Genomic DNA, 17431 nt, shown 5'->3' on the forward strand with positions numbered 1-17431 from the left:
AATTTAGTTCATATTATGCAACATCAGTTTCAGCCTTATGTATGCAGAAAAGGCAAATTCTCATTATTTCATTAGCATGTGAATATACATTCCCCGGTTCACATATTCTTTCTTTGCCTTGGATTTGTACAAGTTGGTAGCAACATACAGACTCATAGTCTGCTTTCTGTTATAATAAATTATTGCTAGGGCAAGTAGAGGATTGACTCCTGCACTGAGGAATAATAGTTAATATATGTCTGTAATCCAAGCTACTTGGGAGATGGAGATGGGGGAAATCCCCATTTGAGGCTATCCCAGGCAAAAAGTTCATGAGACCCTATCTCAATCAACAAGCTGGGTGTGGTGACATGTGCATGTGATCCCAGCCAGATGTGAGGCATAGGTGGAAGGATTAAGGCCCAGACAAAAAGTGTAAGGCCCTTTCTGAAAAATAAATCAGCCTGATACTGGTGGTTAATACCTATCATGCTAGCTACACAGGAGGATGAGATCTGAGCATCATGGTTAGAAACCAGCCTGAGCAGATAAATCCCAAGAGTCCCAACTCTTGTCCTCCATTAACCAGCAATAAGCTGAAAGGAGAGATGTGGCTGAAGTAGTAGGGCACCAAGCCATGAGTGAAAAAGCCAAGCAAGAGTTCAAGGCCCTGAGTTCAAGCCCAGAACCAGCTAAAAAAAAACAAGAATAAAGCATAAAAGGGCCAATGACATGGTTCAAATGGTAGAATACCTGCCTACCAACCAGGAGCCCCTGAGTTTATACTGAATTACTTCCAAGAATAAAAAAGGAAAATAACAGCTGTGCCTGGAGGCCTGTTCCCTGTTGTCTCCGCTACTCAAGAGGTCAAGCCATGAGGGTTGCTCAGTCCAGGAGTTTCAGGCCAACCTGAGCAACATAGCAAGATGCTGTTGCAATCAGTCAATCAGTTGCCAACACTGATGGCCCACACCTGTAACTCAGCTACTCAAGAGACTGAGATCTGAGAATCAAGATTCAAAGCCAGCCCAGGCAGGAAAGTCTCTGAGACTCTTATCTCCAAATATAATAAAAGCCAAAAGTGGAGCTGCTGTTCAAGTGGTAGAGTGGAGCCTTCAGCAGAAAAACTTAAGAGCGAGAGTGCCCTGGCCCTGAGTTCAAGCCTCCGTACTAGTACACAGAAAGAAAACAAAATCTCCAGGCTTTGTGCATTTGTATAATTTGCTTTAGTATTTTTTTTTCCGAGACTGGATTTAAAAAAACAAAACAAAACTTGGTATATCCTTTTATCAAGACCAAGACCAAAACATATTTTTGGTCTTGATAACTTTGCTCTTTAGTACTTTTTAAGAATAGTAAGCTGGGCACCAGTGGCTCACAGCTGCAATTCTAGCTACTTCAGAGACTGAGATTGGTAGAATTGTGGTTCCAGGTTAGCCTTGGCAGAAAAGTATATGAGACTTGAGACTTTTTCAGCCCAGGCTGGGTATGGTGGCACACACCCATCATCCTAAGTTATGTGGGAGGCTAAAAATTGGGAAGATTGTAGTTCCAGACCAGCTTGGGTAGAAAAATCTAAACTAAGGAAAGCTGGAGGCTGTGGGCATGCCTGTCCTCCAGCTATGACAGGCAGGCAGATCAGGCAGGAAGTGAGACTTAGCTCAAAAACAATCACAAACAAAGGCCAGAAGTGTGACTCAGCAGTAGAGCACCTGCCTAGCTAGTGACAGATCCTAGAGTCAAACCCTACTGCCCTGCAAAAAACAACAGAAGAATAGTTATACTTTTTTATTATTTTTTTTTCTGGTCCTGGGGCTTGAACTCAGGAGCTGCTTTTGCTCAAGCCTAGCACCCTACCACTTTAAGCCACAGCACCACTTCTGGCATTCTTCAAATGGTTTTGGAGATAAGAGACTCAGAGTCTTTCCTGCCCAGGCTGGCTTCAAACTGGCTTCAAAATTCTTAGATGCTCAGATCTCAGCCTACTGAGTAGCTAGGATTATAGGCTTATAAGTATGAACTAGGATTTTAGGCTTGAGCCACCAGCACATGGCTTATAAACCTCTTGATGGTTGTTTACAAATAGTTTATTACATGGTAGATTTTCTTTAGCATATTAATGGCTAAATAGACACTTCTGAGACTTCTAGAGAACAAATCATACATTTACAAAGGCATAGGGCTGGGAAGGTGGCTCAGTGGTAGAGCGCTTGTCTTGCATGCCTGAGACCCTGGGTTCGATTCCTCAGCACCACATAAGCAAAAAGTCTGTGGCTCACGTGGTAGAGCGCTAGCCTTGAGCTGAAGAGCTGAGCGCCCAGGCCCAGAGTTCAGGCCCCATGATTGGACCCTCCCTCCCCAAAAAAAAAAAAAAAACAAAAAATACAAAGGCATAAAGTTTAACAAACATCAGCTATAATGTTCTTTTTGTTGTTGTTCTTTTTGGGCTTGAACTCGGGTCCTGAGCACTGTCCCTGAGCTCTTTTGCTCAAGATTAACGCTCTACTGCTTTGAGCCACAGCATCAGTTTTCTGATGGTTAATTGGAGATAAGAGTCTGATAAGAGTCTCATGGACTTTCCTGGCCAGGCTGGTTTTCAACTGTGATCCTCAGACCTCAGCCCCTTGAGTAGCTAGGATTACAGGTGTGAGCCCCTGATACCTGGCTATAATAAATGTTTTTGCCATATATATATGGCAATATATATATATATATATATATATATATAATATATATATAATAAATGTTTTTGCCTAAAGTTCCCGTGTATTATAATCACAATAAATTAAGTGTGTTCAACATGAGTCCTGTTACGCAGTGCCCAGTACTGACTGTGGGGTGGCTTTCCTGTCATTTTAGGACTACTATAATTCAATGGTTGGACTCACCAACATCAAAAAAGCTATTGAAGAAGCTGAAAGACTCTCTGAGAGCCTTAAACTCAGGTACAACCATTATTATGAAATCTTTATAAAAATGTAAACTTAGAGGATGAAGAAAATACTTAAAGCTTTATCCTTTGTATGTCTGTGCATATAATACCTCAGTTCTTAGACCTAAGTCCATGTTAATTGGGACGGCCTGGCATACATCTGTAATCTCAGCCACTAGGTAGGATCACAGTTCAAGGCTAACATTAGCAATCTTTTTTTTTTTTTTTTTTGCTAGTCGTGGGGTTTGAACTCAGGGCCTGGGCACTGTCCCTGAGCTGCTTTTGTTCAAGGCTAGCACTCTACCACTGGAGCCGCAGCACCACTTCCAGCCTTTTCTGTGTATGTGGTACCGAGGAATTGAACCCAGGGGTTCATGCATGGTAGGCAAGCACGTACCACTAAGCCACCTTCCTAGCCCTGGGACCCAATCTTAACAAAATGGGCTTGGTGTTGTGGTATATATCTGTATTCCCTCTGCAGGAAGTAGCGGTAAGAGAATTACAGTCTGAGGCTAGCCCTAAGCAAAATGAAAAAAAAAAAAATTAACGAAGATAAGATATTGCTGCAGACATGGCTCAAGTAGTAGAGTCCCTGCCTGGCAGGTATGAACCCCAGTAATGCCAAAAATAAAATCTTATAGTATATTCCTATATTCTTAGTGTTTAGAGTTATAGATTATTAAAGTAAGTACCAGTGTATTTGGTATGAAATCAAGCCTATTTTTTAAAGTTACAGAATTTATAAATTTCTGACAAGATTCTTTTTTTTTTGCTAGTTGTGGGGGCTGAACTCTGGGCCTGGACGCTGTCCCTCAGCTCTTCAGCTGAAGGCTAGTGCCCTACCACTTGAGCCACAAGCACCACTTCTGCCTTTTTTCTGCTTATGTGGTGCTGAAAAATCGAACCCAGGGCTTCATGCATGCAAAGCAAGCGCTCTACCACTGAGCCACCTTCTCAGCCCCTCTGACAGGATTCTTTTTTTTTTTTTTTTTGGTCCAGTCATGGGACCTGAACTCTGGGCCTGGGAGCTGTCCCTCAGCTTTTCAGCTCAAGGCTAGCGCTCTACCACTTGAGCCACAGTGCCACTTCCAGCTTTTTGCTTTTTGCTTACGTGGTGCTGAGGAATCAAACTCAGGGCCTCATGCATGCAAGGCAAGAGCTCTACCACTGAGCCACCTTCCCAGCCCCATCTGACAGGATTCTTTAGGAAAGTAAGTTTTCAGCTGTCCCATGTGCAATATACTACTGGAAACTGGTCTTTTAAGAATGAAGTATGAAGTACTCATTTTGATATGCACATATTGAATTACAAAAATTGAGTATTTTTTTAAAGTCACATTTTGATTGCAAGGTGCCAGTGGCTCATCCCTGTAATCTAGGATTAGGAGTTAATTAGGAGGCTGTGACCCAAGGATTTGTGGTTCAAAGCCAGTCCAGGTCAGGAAGTGAGATTGTGAGGCTCTTATTTCCAGTTAATCACCAAAAGCTAGAAGGGGAGCTGTGGCATGAGTGGTGGGGCACTTGATGAGCAAAAACCCTCAGGGACAGCGCATGGGCTCTGATTCAAGCCTCAGAACCGGAGTCCTAAAAAACCCCCACGCATTTTGAGTTGTCACTGGCAGCTCACGTATATAATCCTAGCTATTCAAGTATCTGAAACCTGAGAGTTGGAGGCGTGACTTACGAGGTAGACACACCAGAGTGGTGATAAGCAAGAAAGCCAGGTTAAAGTGTGAGGCCCTGAGTTGCAGCTACCCCACCCTCACCCCCTTCCCCCACAAAATCAAATTCTGGAATTTGCCATAACTAGCCTACCAAGCTTATGAAATAATTACAAACTAAGTACAGTATGTGTTGGGAGGAAAAGCCAAAAGAACAAGTTGATCTTGGTTTCCCAGGGATAGCCCAATAATAGTCAGGAGAGAAAACAAATGTCCATGATAGCTTGTTAATTTGTGTATGGCTAGGGTTTATTTCTTTTTAGCCTGGTCTTGCTATATAGCCCAAACTGACTAGACCTTACCCTCCTCCCACCTGTGCCTCCTGAGTACTGGAATTTATGGAATTGTGCCAATAGACAGAGCTAAAAATAAATTTGAAGCATATTTTTTGTAGCCCACCAGGCAGGCTCTTTAAACTAAGCTGTTCCCTCTCCCGCCCCCTGAGATAAAAACAACCAAAGTTGAGTTCAAATGGTAAAATTATTGTTTTTGCTATTTTAAAATGTTTTTTTCAAGTGGAGTGCTGGTGGCTCATGCCTGTAATCCTGTCTGCTCAGGAGGAGGCTGAGATCTGAGGATCGAGGTTCAAAGCCAGCCTGGGCAGGAAACTCCATGAGATTCCTATCTCCAGTTAACCACCAGAAAACCAGAAGTGGCTCTGTGGCTTAAGTGGTAGAGCTGAAGAGCTCACAGTAGCACTCAGGCCCAGAGTTCAAGCACCATAACTGACAAAAAAAAAAAGTTTAGTCACTGTTGAGATAAATCCTCAAATGTTTTTATAATGAAGAGAGAAATCTGTGGTTGCTTAATTCTTTAGCAGGCAAATTAATAAGTACTAGTTTACATTGTCTTAGTGAAGAAAAGCATTTATGGGAGTGTCAGTTGTCACTGGGCAAAGGGACCTTGATAGATGTTTGAATCATCTTGGTAAAGTGAAGTTTGGCTGAGATGCATCATATCACTTCTTGTATTTCTTTTTTTTGGGGGGGGGGGGGGGGTCCAGTCGTGGGGCCTGAGCTCTGGGCCTGGGCACTGTTCCTCAGCTCTTCAGCTCAAGGCTAGCGCTCTGCCACTTGAGCCACTTCAAACTTCCATCTTTTTCCTTTTTGCTTATGTGGTGCTGAGGAATCGAACCCAGGGCCTCATACATGCAAGGCAAGCGCTCTACCACTGAGCCAGCTTCCCAGCCCCACTTGTATTTCTTTTAAATGATGTATGGTATTGGTATGGAGAGCATCGTTTTGTCATGCATGCCATGTGAACATTATGTACATACAGATTTGAGGATTCTGGTTTAAAGCTAGCCCAGGCTGGGTAGGCCATGAGACTCTTAGACTTTTTTTTTTTTTTTTACTTTTTTTTTCCAGGGCTGAGGACCGAACCCAGGGCCTTACGCGCACCAGGCGGGTGCCCTTCTGCTGGGCTAAACCCCCAGCCCCAGACTTTTTTTTAATGGAAGGTTTTTATTTTATTTATTTATTTTTTTATTATGAACATACTGTACAGAGGGGTTACAATTACATGGGCAAGGTAGTGAGTGCATTTCTTATCAAGCATTGTTGCCTCTTCCTTTGTTTCCCCTTCCCATCCCCTCCCATCCCATCCCCCCTACCCCCATCCGAGACTTTTAGACTTTTATCTCCAGTTAACCACCAAAACAACTGGAAGTGGCACTATGGCCCAAGTGGTAGAATGCTAGCCTTGAGTGAAAAAGCTCAGGGACAGCACCCAGGCCCTGAGTTCAAGCCCCACAACCGACCAAAAAATAAAAGAATATATATATATATGTAATTTATATATATATATATATATATATATATAATATATTTAGGTCAGTGTTATGTGCTGTTCATATCTTGTATGTTTGACTGTTGGTTTGATGTGGTTTGGTTGTGGATTTTTGTGGGGTTTAGGTTGCAGCAAGCAGATATCTGGGAAGGACCTGGAGAAGCGCTCCTTCTATCCCCAGACAAAAAAAAAATAATAATAAGTTCAAGCTTAGAAGTCATTCTTAAATTAAATTTTAGCAAATGAAGCACAATGTGGTTATTTGACTAGTCACCATTGCCTTCCCATATTTGTGTTTGATCATTTAGAAACTTTTCATTGTGAGATATTCTGAGTGCATGTACCAAAGGAATCAAAGGAAAACTATTGATTTGTTCTTTTTTTTTTTTTTTGTCGGTCGTGGGGCTTGAACTCTGGGCCTGGGCGCTATCCCTCAGCCCTTCAGCTCCAGGTGCTCTACCACTTGAGCCACAGGACCACTTCCGGTTTTCTGGTGGTTCATTGAAGATAAGAGTCTCACGTACCTTCCTGCCTGGACTGGCTTTGAACCTCAATCCTCAAATCCCAGCCTCCAGAGCAGCTTGGATTATAGGCATGAGCCACCAGTGCCCGACTTTGATTTGTTCTTTAGTAACTATTGACCTTAGTCTTTCTCTCTCCTCTGTTGTCTTCCCTTCTCCCCCTCACCTACCCTCCTCTCTTCACCTGGATTTGAAACTCAATAGCCTTGCCATTGAACTAAGGCACCAGGTAGCAGTTTTGGGGTTTTAACTCAGGGCCTCAGGCTTGCCAGGCAGGTACTCTGTTGCTGACCCTTGTCCTGCCCTGATTGTGAGTTCTTGATATTGTCTGTTCCCTCATGCTGCTCGGTTCCAGATTCATTAAGTATCTGCTAACTTTAGAAACAACAACAAACCCCAGCAAAGAACTGATACCTTTTCCTCTCATTTTAACATTTTCAGTCTAAATCATAAACTATGGTATTTGACCATTTATTTTACATAGATTTATTTTACATAAATCCTTCTAAAGTGGAATGACAGCAGATTTGGAGTATCAGAAAGGGTGCAGGTTATCAATTCTGGAGCAGCAGAGATTGAGTTCTCAGGCAGTTGGAATGTACAGATGGCCTGGGAGGGGCAGTGTGTGACTTGTGGATTATAGTGGAACTCTAGCAGAATTGGATTCCATTGAGAGGGAAGAGACTTTACAGCCATAAACTATTCTCAGGACAGGACACTCCGTTTTTGAAATATAAGCTCCTTTCTTTTCCACTGCATGCCAGTAAATGGCACCTGACTTTTCTTTTCAAGATATGAAGAAGCTGAAGTTCGGAAAAAACTTGAAGAAAAGGACAGGCAGGAGGAAGAGCAGCTCCAGCAGCAGCAACGGGAGGGCTCAGGGAGAGATGACGTGGGCGCTTCCGCTAGAGGTCCTTTGGAGAATGTATTGGACTCCAAAAACAAAACCCAAAGGGTATTTCACATTTATTGCGTAAAGTAACATTCAGACTTGTTTGTCAGATAATTTGCTTGGGAAGAACTAAGTGACAATTACCATGCTTTTTTACCTGTCTCCTGTCATTTTATTTTTGTTAGGGTGTTCCAAAGCGAAGTGTAGCTAGTGTGCTGCTATATTTCAGGATAGCTGAAAAGGGGAGATTTTTTTTAAAAAATTATCTTTAAATAGTTGTACAAAGAAGTTGTCATTTATCAAAGCAGTTTATAAATACAGTGCATCTGGATTGGTGAAGATTTTCTTTTCTTTTTTTGTGCTAGTACAAGGGTTAGAGCTCAGGGCCTGGGCATTGTCCCTTAGATTTCTTGCTCAAGGCTGGCACGCTTCTACTGGAGTCACAGCTCTACTTCGAGTGTTTTGTTTGTTTGTTTGTTTTGGTGGTTGATTGGAGATAAGAATCTTGTAGACTTTTCCTGCCTGGACTAGCTTCAGTCTCCATCCTCAGAGCTCAGCCTCTAAAGTGGCTAGGATTACAAGCATAAGCCACTGGCTCAGAAGGGAAGATTTTCTTTTTCCTACAATCCTGGTTTGTACCTCATGAAGTTAACAGTAAGTCCTTAACATAATAGGTATTGACTCTATCAATACTCAAGATTTCTCCAGCGGCTGTAAAATGACTTTGAGTTGATCTGTTGAATCAGAATCAAAGTGGGCTGGGCTGGGAAGGTGGCTCAGTGGTAGAGAACTTGCCTTGCATGCTCGAGACCCTGGGTTCGATTCCTCAGCACCACATAAGAAAAAAAGCTGGAAGTGGCGCTGTGGCTCAAGTGGTAGAGCACTAGCCTTGAGCTGAAGAGCTGAAGGACAGCGCCCAGGCCCAGAGTTCAGGCCCCACGACTGGACCCAAAAAAAAAAAAAGAAAAGAATCAAAGTGGGCTAAGTGTCTTATTTTTGCTGCTATGCTTTTTAAGTTTCTGCAGTAGTCTCCACTTGATGTAATACTGGACATTGAGTTGCTTTTTTTTTTTTTTTCCTTTCTGGTCATGGGGCTGAACTCAGGGCCTACGTGCTATTCCTGAGCTTTTATTTGCTCAAGGCGAGTGCTCTACCACTTTGACCCACAGCACCACTTCCAGTTTTCTGATGGTTAATTGGACATAAGAGTCTCATGGCCTTTAGTGTCCAAGCTGGCTTTAGACCATGATCCTCAGATCACAGCCTCCTGAGTAGCTAAGATGACAGGTATGAGCTGCCAGCACCTGACCTCAGCTGCATTTTGTGTGTGCTTGACTACTTGCTCCTCTGTCCTATTTCCCATTTTCCTTTTTTTTTTTTTTTTTGCTGGTCTTGAGGTTTGAATTTAGGGATTGGGCACTGTCCCTGAACCTCTTTTTGCTCAAGGCTAATGCTCTACCACTTGAGCCACAGTGCCACTTTTAGTTTTTTGAGTAGTTTATTAGAGATAAGAATCTCATGGGGACTTTTCTGCCCAGGTGGATTACAGGCGTGAGCAGTGGCCCAGCTTCCCATTTTCCCTTTGTTTCCTGAAGTCAGATTCATCTATGGTTTCATGGCAAAAGTGCTTCATAGATGCTACTGTGTGCTTGATATTATAGTATTGTATCATGTCTTTTATGATTTTAGTTAATAGATGCCAGAAGGATTTGGTTTCCCATCTATAAAAGATTGTATTACTCTATGTTGTCTAGGTTAGAAAATATAAATTACATAAGTGTTACTTAATTTTCCTTTAATTATATAGAACAGTGGGTAGTTAGAAATTGTTTGCTTGTAAAAAGCACTTTCTAATTAAATATTAAAGTTTCTGTAATAATTGACTTTAAATTGTTTTGGCATTTAATTAAGGAAAAATTTGAGGAAGGTACTGTGATTCCAATATGGTTCTAGTTTTTTTTAGTTGTTTTCTACTGCCAAAGACTCTGGTAATGCTAATATTATTCAGCTGTATTTTCATAAAATGTCATTACTTGGCATATCACGTTTCAATTAAATAAAATTGAACTTTTGATTTCTATGGGAATTGAAACCTTTTTTTTTTTCCTATGAACTAGATCAATGGTGAAAAGAACGAAAAGAGTGAAACAGTGGAAAAAGGTAAGTGTATACAGAAAGAACATGTCCTCTGTGCTCTTGAGACATTTTTACCAGGAGAGACGGGATTTTTCATTGTGAGATTCTTAGCATTGTGTATATTATCTAAGTATACCTTATCCCTTTTCCTACAGTGTACAATTATATCAAAAATGCCTTAGCTTCTATATTTATTTGCTAAGGGGTATATTTTATTCATTATGTACAGTTGACTCGCTTTCTTGCCTGGATGCCATGTAGCATAGGAGTAAAAGCATGGGCTCTCCAAAATCAGATTGCCTAGGTGGAATACAGTGGGGTCTTGGCCTTGTTACTTAACCTCAGCTTCCTCCTCTGGAAAGTGGGGATAATTACAGAACCTGCCTCATAGGGTTATTGTGAAGATTGAGACTGCTCATTCACAGTAAACTCTTAATTAAGTCATAGTAAACTTAAGTATTTGCTGTTAATACTTGTAAGTCTAGGTTGTAATATTAATTATTTAAGAAGTATCACTATCATCACTCCCCCCCAAAAACCTTTAATAATTGGGGTTATTTGGGTTATTTGGATTATTATAAAGAGTATTTTTATAAGGAGTATACTTTGATCCACTAGAGAAGTTTTCCCTCTCATATTTACGTCCTTAAATACATTTTCTGCTGGGAATTTTGTCAGTTGTTTTTAGAATAAACCAAGTGTGGTACCTTCTTGGAAACAGTTATTGATTTATTCAAAAGCCAATTTTGAACTTTTTTTGTGGTTGTTGTTATTGGTCCTAGGGCCTGAACTCTGGGCCTAGGCACTGTCCCTCAACTCTTTAGCTCAAGGCTAGTGCTCTACCACAGTGCCACTTCTGGCTTTTTCTGCTTATGTGGTGCTGAGGAATTGAACCCAGGGCCTCATGCATGCAGGGCAAGCACTCTACCACTGAGCCACCTTCCCAGCCCCAGTTTTGAGCTATTTGTTCCCTTGTATCTCCTCATGCTTACATGTTCTCAGTTACAAGCTTTTGGCTGTGTAATCTTATCTGTTGTCAAAGAAGTCTGGTTGGTTAGAAAGGAAGGGGGTGTGTAGTAGTCTTTCACTTCAGGTGGTACAGCTGAGGTAAAAATAACAGGGAATCTTTTGTCAGATTGCCCTTCCCACACAAAGCAAATAGTTGCTGTAACTTCACTTCCTTTCTTTTTGTTAGATTTCTTGGAAAACAATAATCTTTGTTCCTTTCTGTGTGGGAGCCTTCTAATGAGCATCAAGCAGGGGGCTCAGTGGACTTGTTCTTAAAAGACTGTGTAGCCACTGGTTTAGGCCTGGAGAAGCCCAGGTTGGGGACTCTACTCTGAGAGCTTTATTTTACTTTCTTTTTAACAGAATATTTTCATATGATACATGTATTAGTTCTTTTCTTTTTTTCTTTTTTTTTTTTTGGGTCCGGTCGTGGGGCCTGAACTCTAGGCCTGGGTGCTGTCCCTCAACTCTTCAGCTCAAGGCTAGCGCTCTACCACTTGAGCCACGGTGCCACTTCTGGCTTTTTTTTCTTTTTGCTTATGTGGTGCTGAGGAAGCGAACCCAGGGCCTCCGGCATGCAAGGCAAAGACCCTACCACTGAGCCACCTTCCCAGCCCTCATTTTTTTTTTTTTATAGTAACAGAGCCAACACCAAGTAGAGGTGGTAACCTCAGCAGCAGCTGTTGATTTTTGTGTACGTGGCACCTGCAGTGCTGAGCTACAGTGCGCCTAGCCCCAGCTTTGACCCTTAAATCTTCATTGGGCAACAAACAGGCTTCTTAATGAATTGAACACAAATTATATGTAATGTTAGTTTCAAGGATTATAAATGAGCCTGGTGTGGTGGCTTACACCTAAAATCCTAGATACTCAGGAGGCTGAGGTCTGAGAATCTCAGTTCAAAGCCAGCCCAGGCAGGAAAGTTCATGAGACTCTTCTCTCCAGTGAACCACCAAAAAGCCTTAAATGGTACTGTCTCAACATGGTAGAGCACTAACTTTGAGCACAAAAGCTCAGGGACAGCACCCAGGTCCTTAATTCAGCTCTGAAGATCTGCACAAAACAAAAGAAAAAAGATTGTAAATGGTGTGGTGGGATAGCAGGTGTCTGACGCCAAGTATACTTTGCTGTTGTAGAAGCTATGGTCCTGTGTGTGGGAAAGCCTGCACACAGGCCTGCGCCTTCTCATCACCCACGCTGACTCTCTCACTCCCAAGGGGCAATCACAGCAAAGGAGCTGTATGCACTCATGATGGATGAAAACACCAGCCTGATTATAATGGATGCTCGAAGAACTCGGGACTACCAGCATTCCTGTATCTTAAATTCACTCAGTGTTCCTGAAGAAGCGATCAGTCCAGGGTAAGTCATTGTGTGATTAGATAATACGGCCTTTTTAAAAATTCTTTCTATGTTGCCCACACTGGCCTCAAACTTTCATTCTTCCTGCCACAGCAAGAAAAGTGATGGAATTGTTGACACATGTGAGCATGCCTGGCTGTTTTCGTATTTTATATAAATGGAATCATACAACCTGTGGTCTTTTTATGGCTAGCCTCTGATACAGTTTTGAGAGTCCTTTCCATTATTTTGTGTACTTGAGGTTTGTTTATTCTCATTGCTATGTGGTGGTGTTGTAGTCTGTGAACACAGCATAATTTCCTGATTTTTAGACTTGGCTGTTAATGTATTAGATATGATGCTGTTTTCCCGTGGGTATAAGGATATATGTTTTCTTTTTTTTTTTTTTTTCCGGTCCAGTCATAGGGCCTGAACTCTGGGCCTGGGCGCTGTCCCTCAGCCCTTCAGCTCAAGGCTAGCGCTCTACCACCTGAGCCACAGCGCCACTTCCGGCTTTTTTCTTTTTGCTTATGTAGTACTGAGGAATTGAACCCAGGGCCTCAGGCATGCAAGGCCAGCGCTCTACCACTAAGCCACCTAAGGATATATATTTTCTTAAAGTTACCTAAAAGATTAAGATTATTTTAAACTGAGTAAATTAACTGTTAAATTATACTAATAAAGTACAGGACAGAGCAGATTTATACCAAATTGTCCAGGTGACACAAGACTGGAAATTGGGAAACACTGGTTGATAGGACTGTTTTCTAAAAGGTGTTCATCCTGAAACCAGTATTCAGATAAACAGATTTCTGGAGTTGGAAATGATCCCTAAGACTATCATATTTCACTTTTTTGTCATTCTTTGTAGCTCAAGCATTTTGATCTCTGTCAAGAAGGAAAATATGGGACAGCATTTTATATTACTTTTTTTTCTTTTTTTTTCTTTTTCTTTTTTGTCGGTCGTGGGGCTTGAACTCTGGGCCTGGGCACTGTCCCTCAGCTCTTCAGCTCAAGGCGAGCGCTCTACCACTTGAGCTACAGTGCCACTTCTGGTTTTCTAGTGGTTTATTGGAGATAGGAGTCTCACGGTCTCTCCTGCCGGGGCTGGCTTTGAACCGCGATCCTCAGATCTCAGCCTCCTGAGTAGCTAGGATTACAGGCGTGAGCCACCAGCGCCCGGCCACTTTTTTTTCTTTTTTAATCCAAATCATTTAGATCTTCTTGCATATAAAAGTTTCACTAGTCCTGCTCAGCTTGCAGTATTATCAGTTAAGTATCAAATGCCTGCCTATGTTAAGTTCTTTGCCTGGGAATAGTGTACTTCTTACTTGGAGGAATGAATCTTTATTACTCATTGATTCACTTGGCCTACAAATATTTACTCAGGCTGAGTTATGCGGAGGCTAAATCAGTGAGCAAATAACACAGTGTTGCCTCAGTGGCGCTTTTGTTTGCATAGGCAGACAGGGCAGGGTGACGTCAGAGAGCACTCTAGAGTATCTCCTGTGTGTAGGGCTGGAAGCCTCATAGAGTTACTAGCAACTCTAGAGAAGATAAGGGAGAATAATCATAGAGCTGGGCATTGCTGGCTCACACCTGTAATCCTAGCTACTCAGGAGGCTGAGATCTGAGGATTGCGATTCAAAGCCAGCTTGGGCATGAAAGTCCATGACACTCTTATCTCCAGTAAACCACCAGAAAACCAGAAATGGTGCTGTGGCTCAAGTGGCAGAGCACTCTCCTTGAGCTGAAGAGCTGAGGGACAGTGCCCAGGCCCAGAGTTCAAGCCCCATGACCAAAAACAAAAAAGCAAGATGAAATGATTAGCCTGCTTTGATGTAGAGTTGGTATTATTCAGAGTTGGTACCATCAGCAGCCGCGTAGGTAAGAGCATAGATGTGAGCCAGATCGCCTGCGCTTTGGCCATCTGTAACTGGAGCAGTGTCACTGTGCCCTAGTTTCCTCCTTGGTATGTGAAGTGGGGGATAATGAGAGCCCGCCAGGACTGATTACTGAGGGGAAGGCACCTCACACAGTGTCTGGCACCAGTCAACTGCCATGCGTCTATGAAAGACACATTATGCTGTGTATTGATTGTGTGTGTAAGTAAGTGGAAATCTGAGTGATGTTACCCCAGCTGTTTACATTTGGACCTGGATGACTTCCTTTGTTTTTCTGCTTTGGCTTCTCTCCCCTCCCCTTTCTTAAAGGAGTCAGAATTGTGAGTCCATTTCTTTCCGTTGCAAACCATTTTTCAGCCTGCGGTAGCAAAAGTGTTGAATGTTTAGCCATTCATTATCGCAATACGCAGTCCTACTTGATAAAATATTCTACTTAAAGTTTGCTCTGTCAGACAGGCACTGGTGGCTCACGCCTGTAATCCTAGCTACTCAGGAAGCTCAGATCTGAGAATCACGATTCAAAGCCAGCTTGGGCAGGAAAGGCCGTCAGACTCTTCTCTCAATTAACCACCAGAAAACTGGAAGTGGCACTGTGGCTCAAGTGGTAGAGCACTTGCCTTGATCTGAAGAGCTGAGGGACAGTGCCCAGGCCCAGAGTTCAAGCCCCATGACTATCAATAAAATAAAAAGTTTGCTGTGGCATATAAAACAAACTCAATGTCTTATATTCATATACTAGGATCTTTTGTCAACTCTATACAAATATGAATACATTTCAGAGTCACTGCTAGTCGGATTGAAGCAAACCTCCCGGATGATTCAAAGGACACATGGATGAAAAGGGGAAATGTGGATTATGTGGTACTTCTTGACTGGTTTAGTTCTGCAAAAGATTTACAGCTTGGAACAACTTTACGGAGTCTGAAAGATGCACTTTTCAAGGTTAGCAAGTTTCCTTGTTAGTTTACTGTTACTGCAACCCTTCTCTGGTTGTTGAAAAGTCATGGTGAGTCACTTTTCTTAAAAAAAAGATCCATCATGCTTTGATTAAAGAACTTTTTTTGTTTTTGTTTTTTGGTGCCAGTACTGTCACAAAAATGTACTGGGGGCTTGAACTCTGGGCAGGTTTGTTCTTTCTCTATCTCTCTTTCTTTCTCTCTCTCTCTGCTTATAGCTAGAGCTCTACCATTTGAGCCACACCTTTAGTTCCTAATTGTAGAATTTTTTAAATTTCAGATAAAAAAAAATTAGTGGTGGCTCACGCCTGTAATCCTAACTACTCAGGAGGCTAAGATCTGAGGATCATGGTTCAAAGCTAGTCCAGGCAGAAAAAGTCCATGAAACTCTTTTTTGTTTGTTTGTTTGGGTCCGGTCAGGGGGCCTGAACTCTGGGCCTGGGCACTATCCCTCAGCTCTTCAGCTCAAGGCTAGCACTCTACCACTTGAGCCACAGCGCTACTTCTGGCTTTTTTCTTTTTGATTATGTGGGCTGAGGAATCGAACCCAGGGCCTCATGCATGCAAGGCAAGTGCTCTACCACTGAGCCACCTTCCCAGCCCCCCATGAAACTCTTATCTCCAATAAAACACTCAGAAAACTGGAAGTGATGGTCTGCCTCAAGTGGTAGAGCAATAACCTTGAAGAGCTGAGGGACAGCACCCAGGCCCAGAGTTCAAACTCTACAACCGACAAAAAAAAGTTTCAAATCAAGCTGGGTACCAGTGGCTCATGCCTATAATCCTAGTCACTCAGGAGACAGGTCTGGAGGACTGCAGTCCAAAGCCAGCCTGAGAAGGAGAGGCTGTGAGACTCTCATCCCAAAAAGGCCAGCTGGAGGGACTGGGAAGGTGGCTCAGTGGTAGAGCGCTTGCCTTGCATGCATGAGGCCCTGGGTTCGATTCCTCAGCACCACATAAGCAAAAAGAAAAAAGCCAGAAGTGGCACTGTGGCCCAAGTGGTAGAGCGCTAGCCTTGAGCTGAAGAGCTGAGGGACAACACCAAAGCCCAGAGTTCAGGCCCCACGACTGGACCCAAAAAAAAAAAGGCTAGCTGGAGGGCATGGCTCCAGTGGTAGAGTGCTCGCTGAGCAACCATGTGGAATGCCCTAGATTCTACGCTGATCAAAAGTATACATGTGTACATTAAGAGTAAACTCCTAGAATCAGCATTGGCATTTTCTTTTTTATTATCTTGATGCCAAACCAAGATGTTCTAGAGGAAGATTGGAAGATGGTTCATTTAACTATAAAAGATACCATAAAGCCAGGCGCGGTGGCACCCAACTGTGACTGTAGCCCCTGGGAGGTCAGTGCAGGAGGATTATGAGTTTGAGGCCAGCTACAAAACAACACTGTCCAAAAAAACAAACAAAATATGAATAAAGTAAAAGGAAAATACTTTGTGGTAAAATAGGTGATGAAGCTCTGATTTCCCTATATCTACTGTTTAATAAGAAAATAGAGCCGGGCGCTACTCAGGAGGCTGAGATCTGAGGATCACGGGCCCAAGCCAGCCCCGGGCAGGAAAGTCCAGGAGACTCTATCTCAAATAAACCACTAGAGAACCAGAAGTGGGGCTGTGGCTCAAGCGGTAGAGCGCTCACCTTGAGCTGAAAAGCTGAGGGACAGCGCCCAAGCCGAGTTCAAGCCCCATGACCAGTCTCCCCCCCCCCCCAAAAAAAAAAAATAACCAGCAACTCTAGGAATTGGGCAACAGATTAGGTTAAATCATCGAGCAATATGAAATGGCTAGTAAGCATGGGAAAAGATGTCTAACCTCAGGAAGGGAGAAATTCTGGTTAAAACAAGAAACTGTCCTGTGTCCCCCAACTTGGTAAAAATACAAACATTTATACTAAGCATTGTTATAAACTGTTGGTTGAGTGAGTAAATTAGCTTGCCTTTTTTCTAACAGCATTTTGGTGTTACCTATCAAACTTTTAAACCCAGCAACTCTATTCCTAGGAAATTACCCAAAACAAACACACAAGTGTTTATTTTTAAATGATCACCTTAAAGATGAACAATACACACTCAAATCTTTTTAAATGTTCTTGTCAGTACTTCCGCTCCTGGAGTTTCCCTGAGAGAGGTGATTAGGGGTGTGTGTGTGTGTGTGTGTGTGTGTGTGTGTGTGTGTGTGTGTGTGTGTGTGTGTGTGTGTGTGTGTGTGTGTGTGTGTGTGTGTGTGTGTGTGTGTGTGTGTGTGTG

The 17431-nt window shown here is 42.6% G+C and overlaps 1 protein-coding gene across 2 annotated transcripts in view; it reads left to right on the forward strand.

Moving 5' to 3' along the window:
• The window catches only part of Usp8 (ubiquitin specific peptidase 8), a 49251-nt gene that overhangs the window by 12472 nt on the left and 19348 nt on the right, over nucleotides 1-17431 (forward strand). For both annotated transcript variants that reach the window (XM_042687860.1, XM_042687861.1), the window contains exons 4-8: nucleotides 2839-2924; nucleotides 7734-7896; nucleotides 9951-9993; nucleotides 12195-12339; nucleotides 15002-15164. In XM_042687860.1, coding sequence (XP_042543794.1) covers nucleotides 2839-2924; nucleotides 7734-7896; nucleotides 9951-9993; nucleotides 12195-12339; nucleotides 15002-15164 — 600 coding nt within the window. The remainder of the gene's footprint in view (nucleotides 1-2838; nucleotides 2925-7733; nucleotides 7897-9950; nucleotides 9994-12194; nucleotides 12340-15001; nucleotides 15165-17431) is intronic.

Source organism: Dipodomys spectabilis, unplaced genomic scaffold (genome assembly GCF_019054845.1).
Source record: "Dipodomys spectabilis isolate Male_0828 unplaced genomic scaffold, ASM1905484v1 ptg000108l, whole genome shotgun sequence".
Taxonomy (NCBI): domain Eukaryota; kingdom Metazoa; phylum Chordata; class Mammalia; order Rodentia; family Heteromyidae; genus Dipodomys; species Dipodomys spectabilis.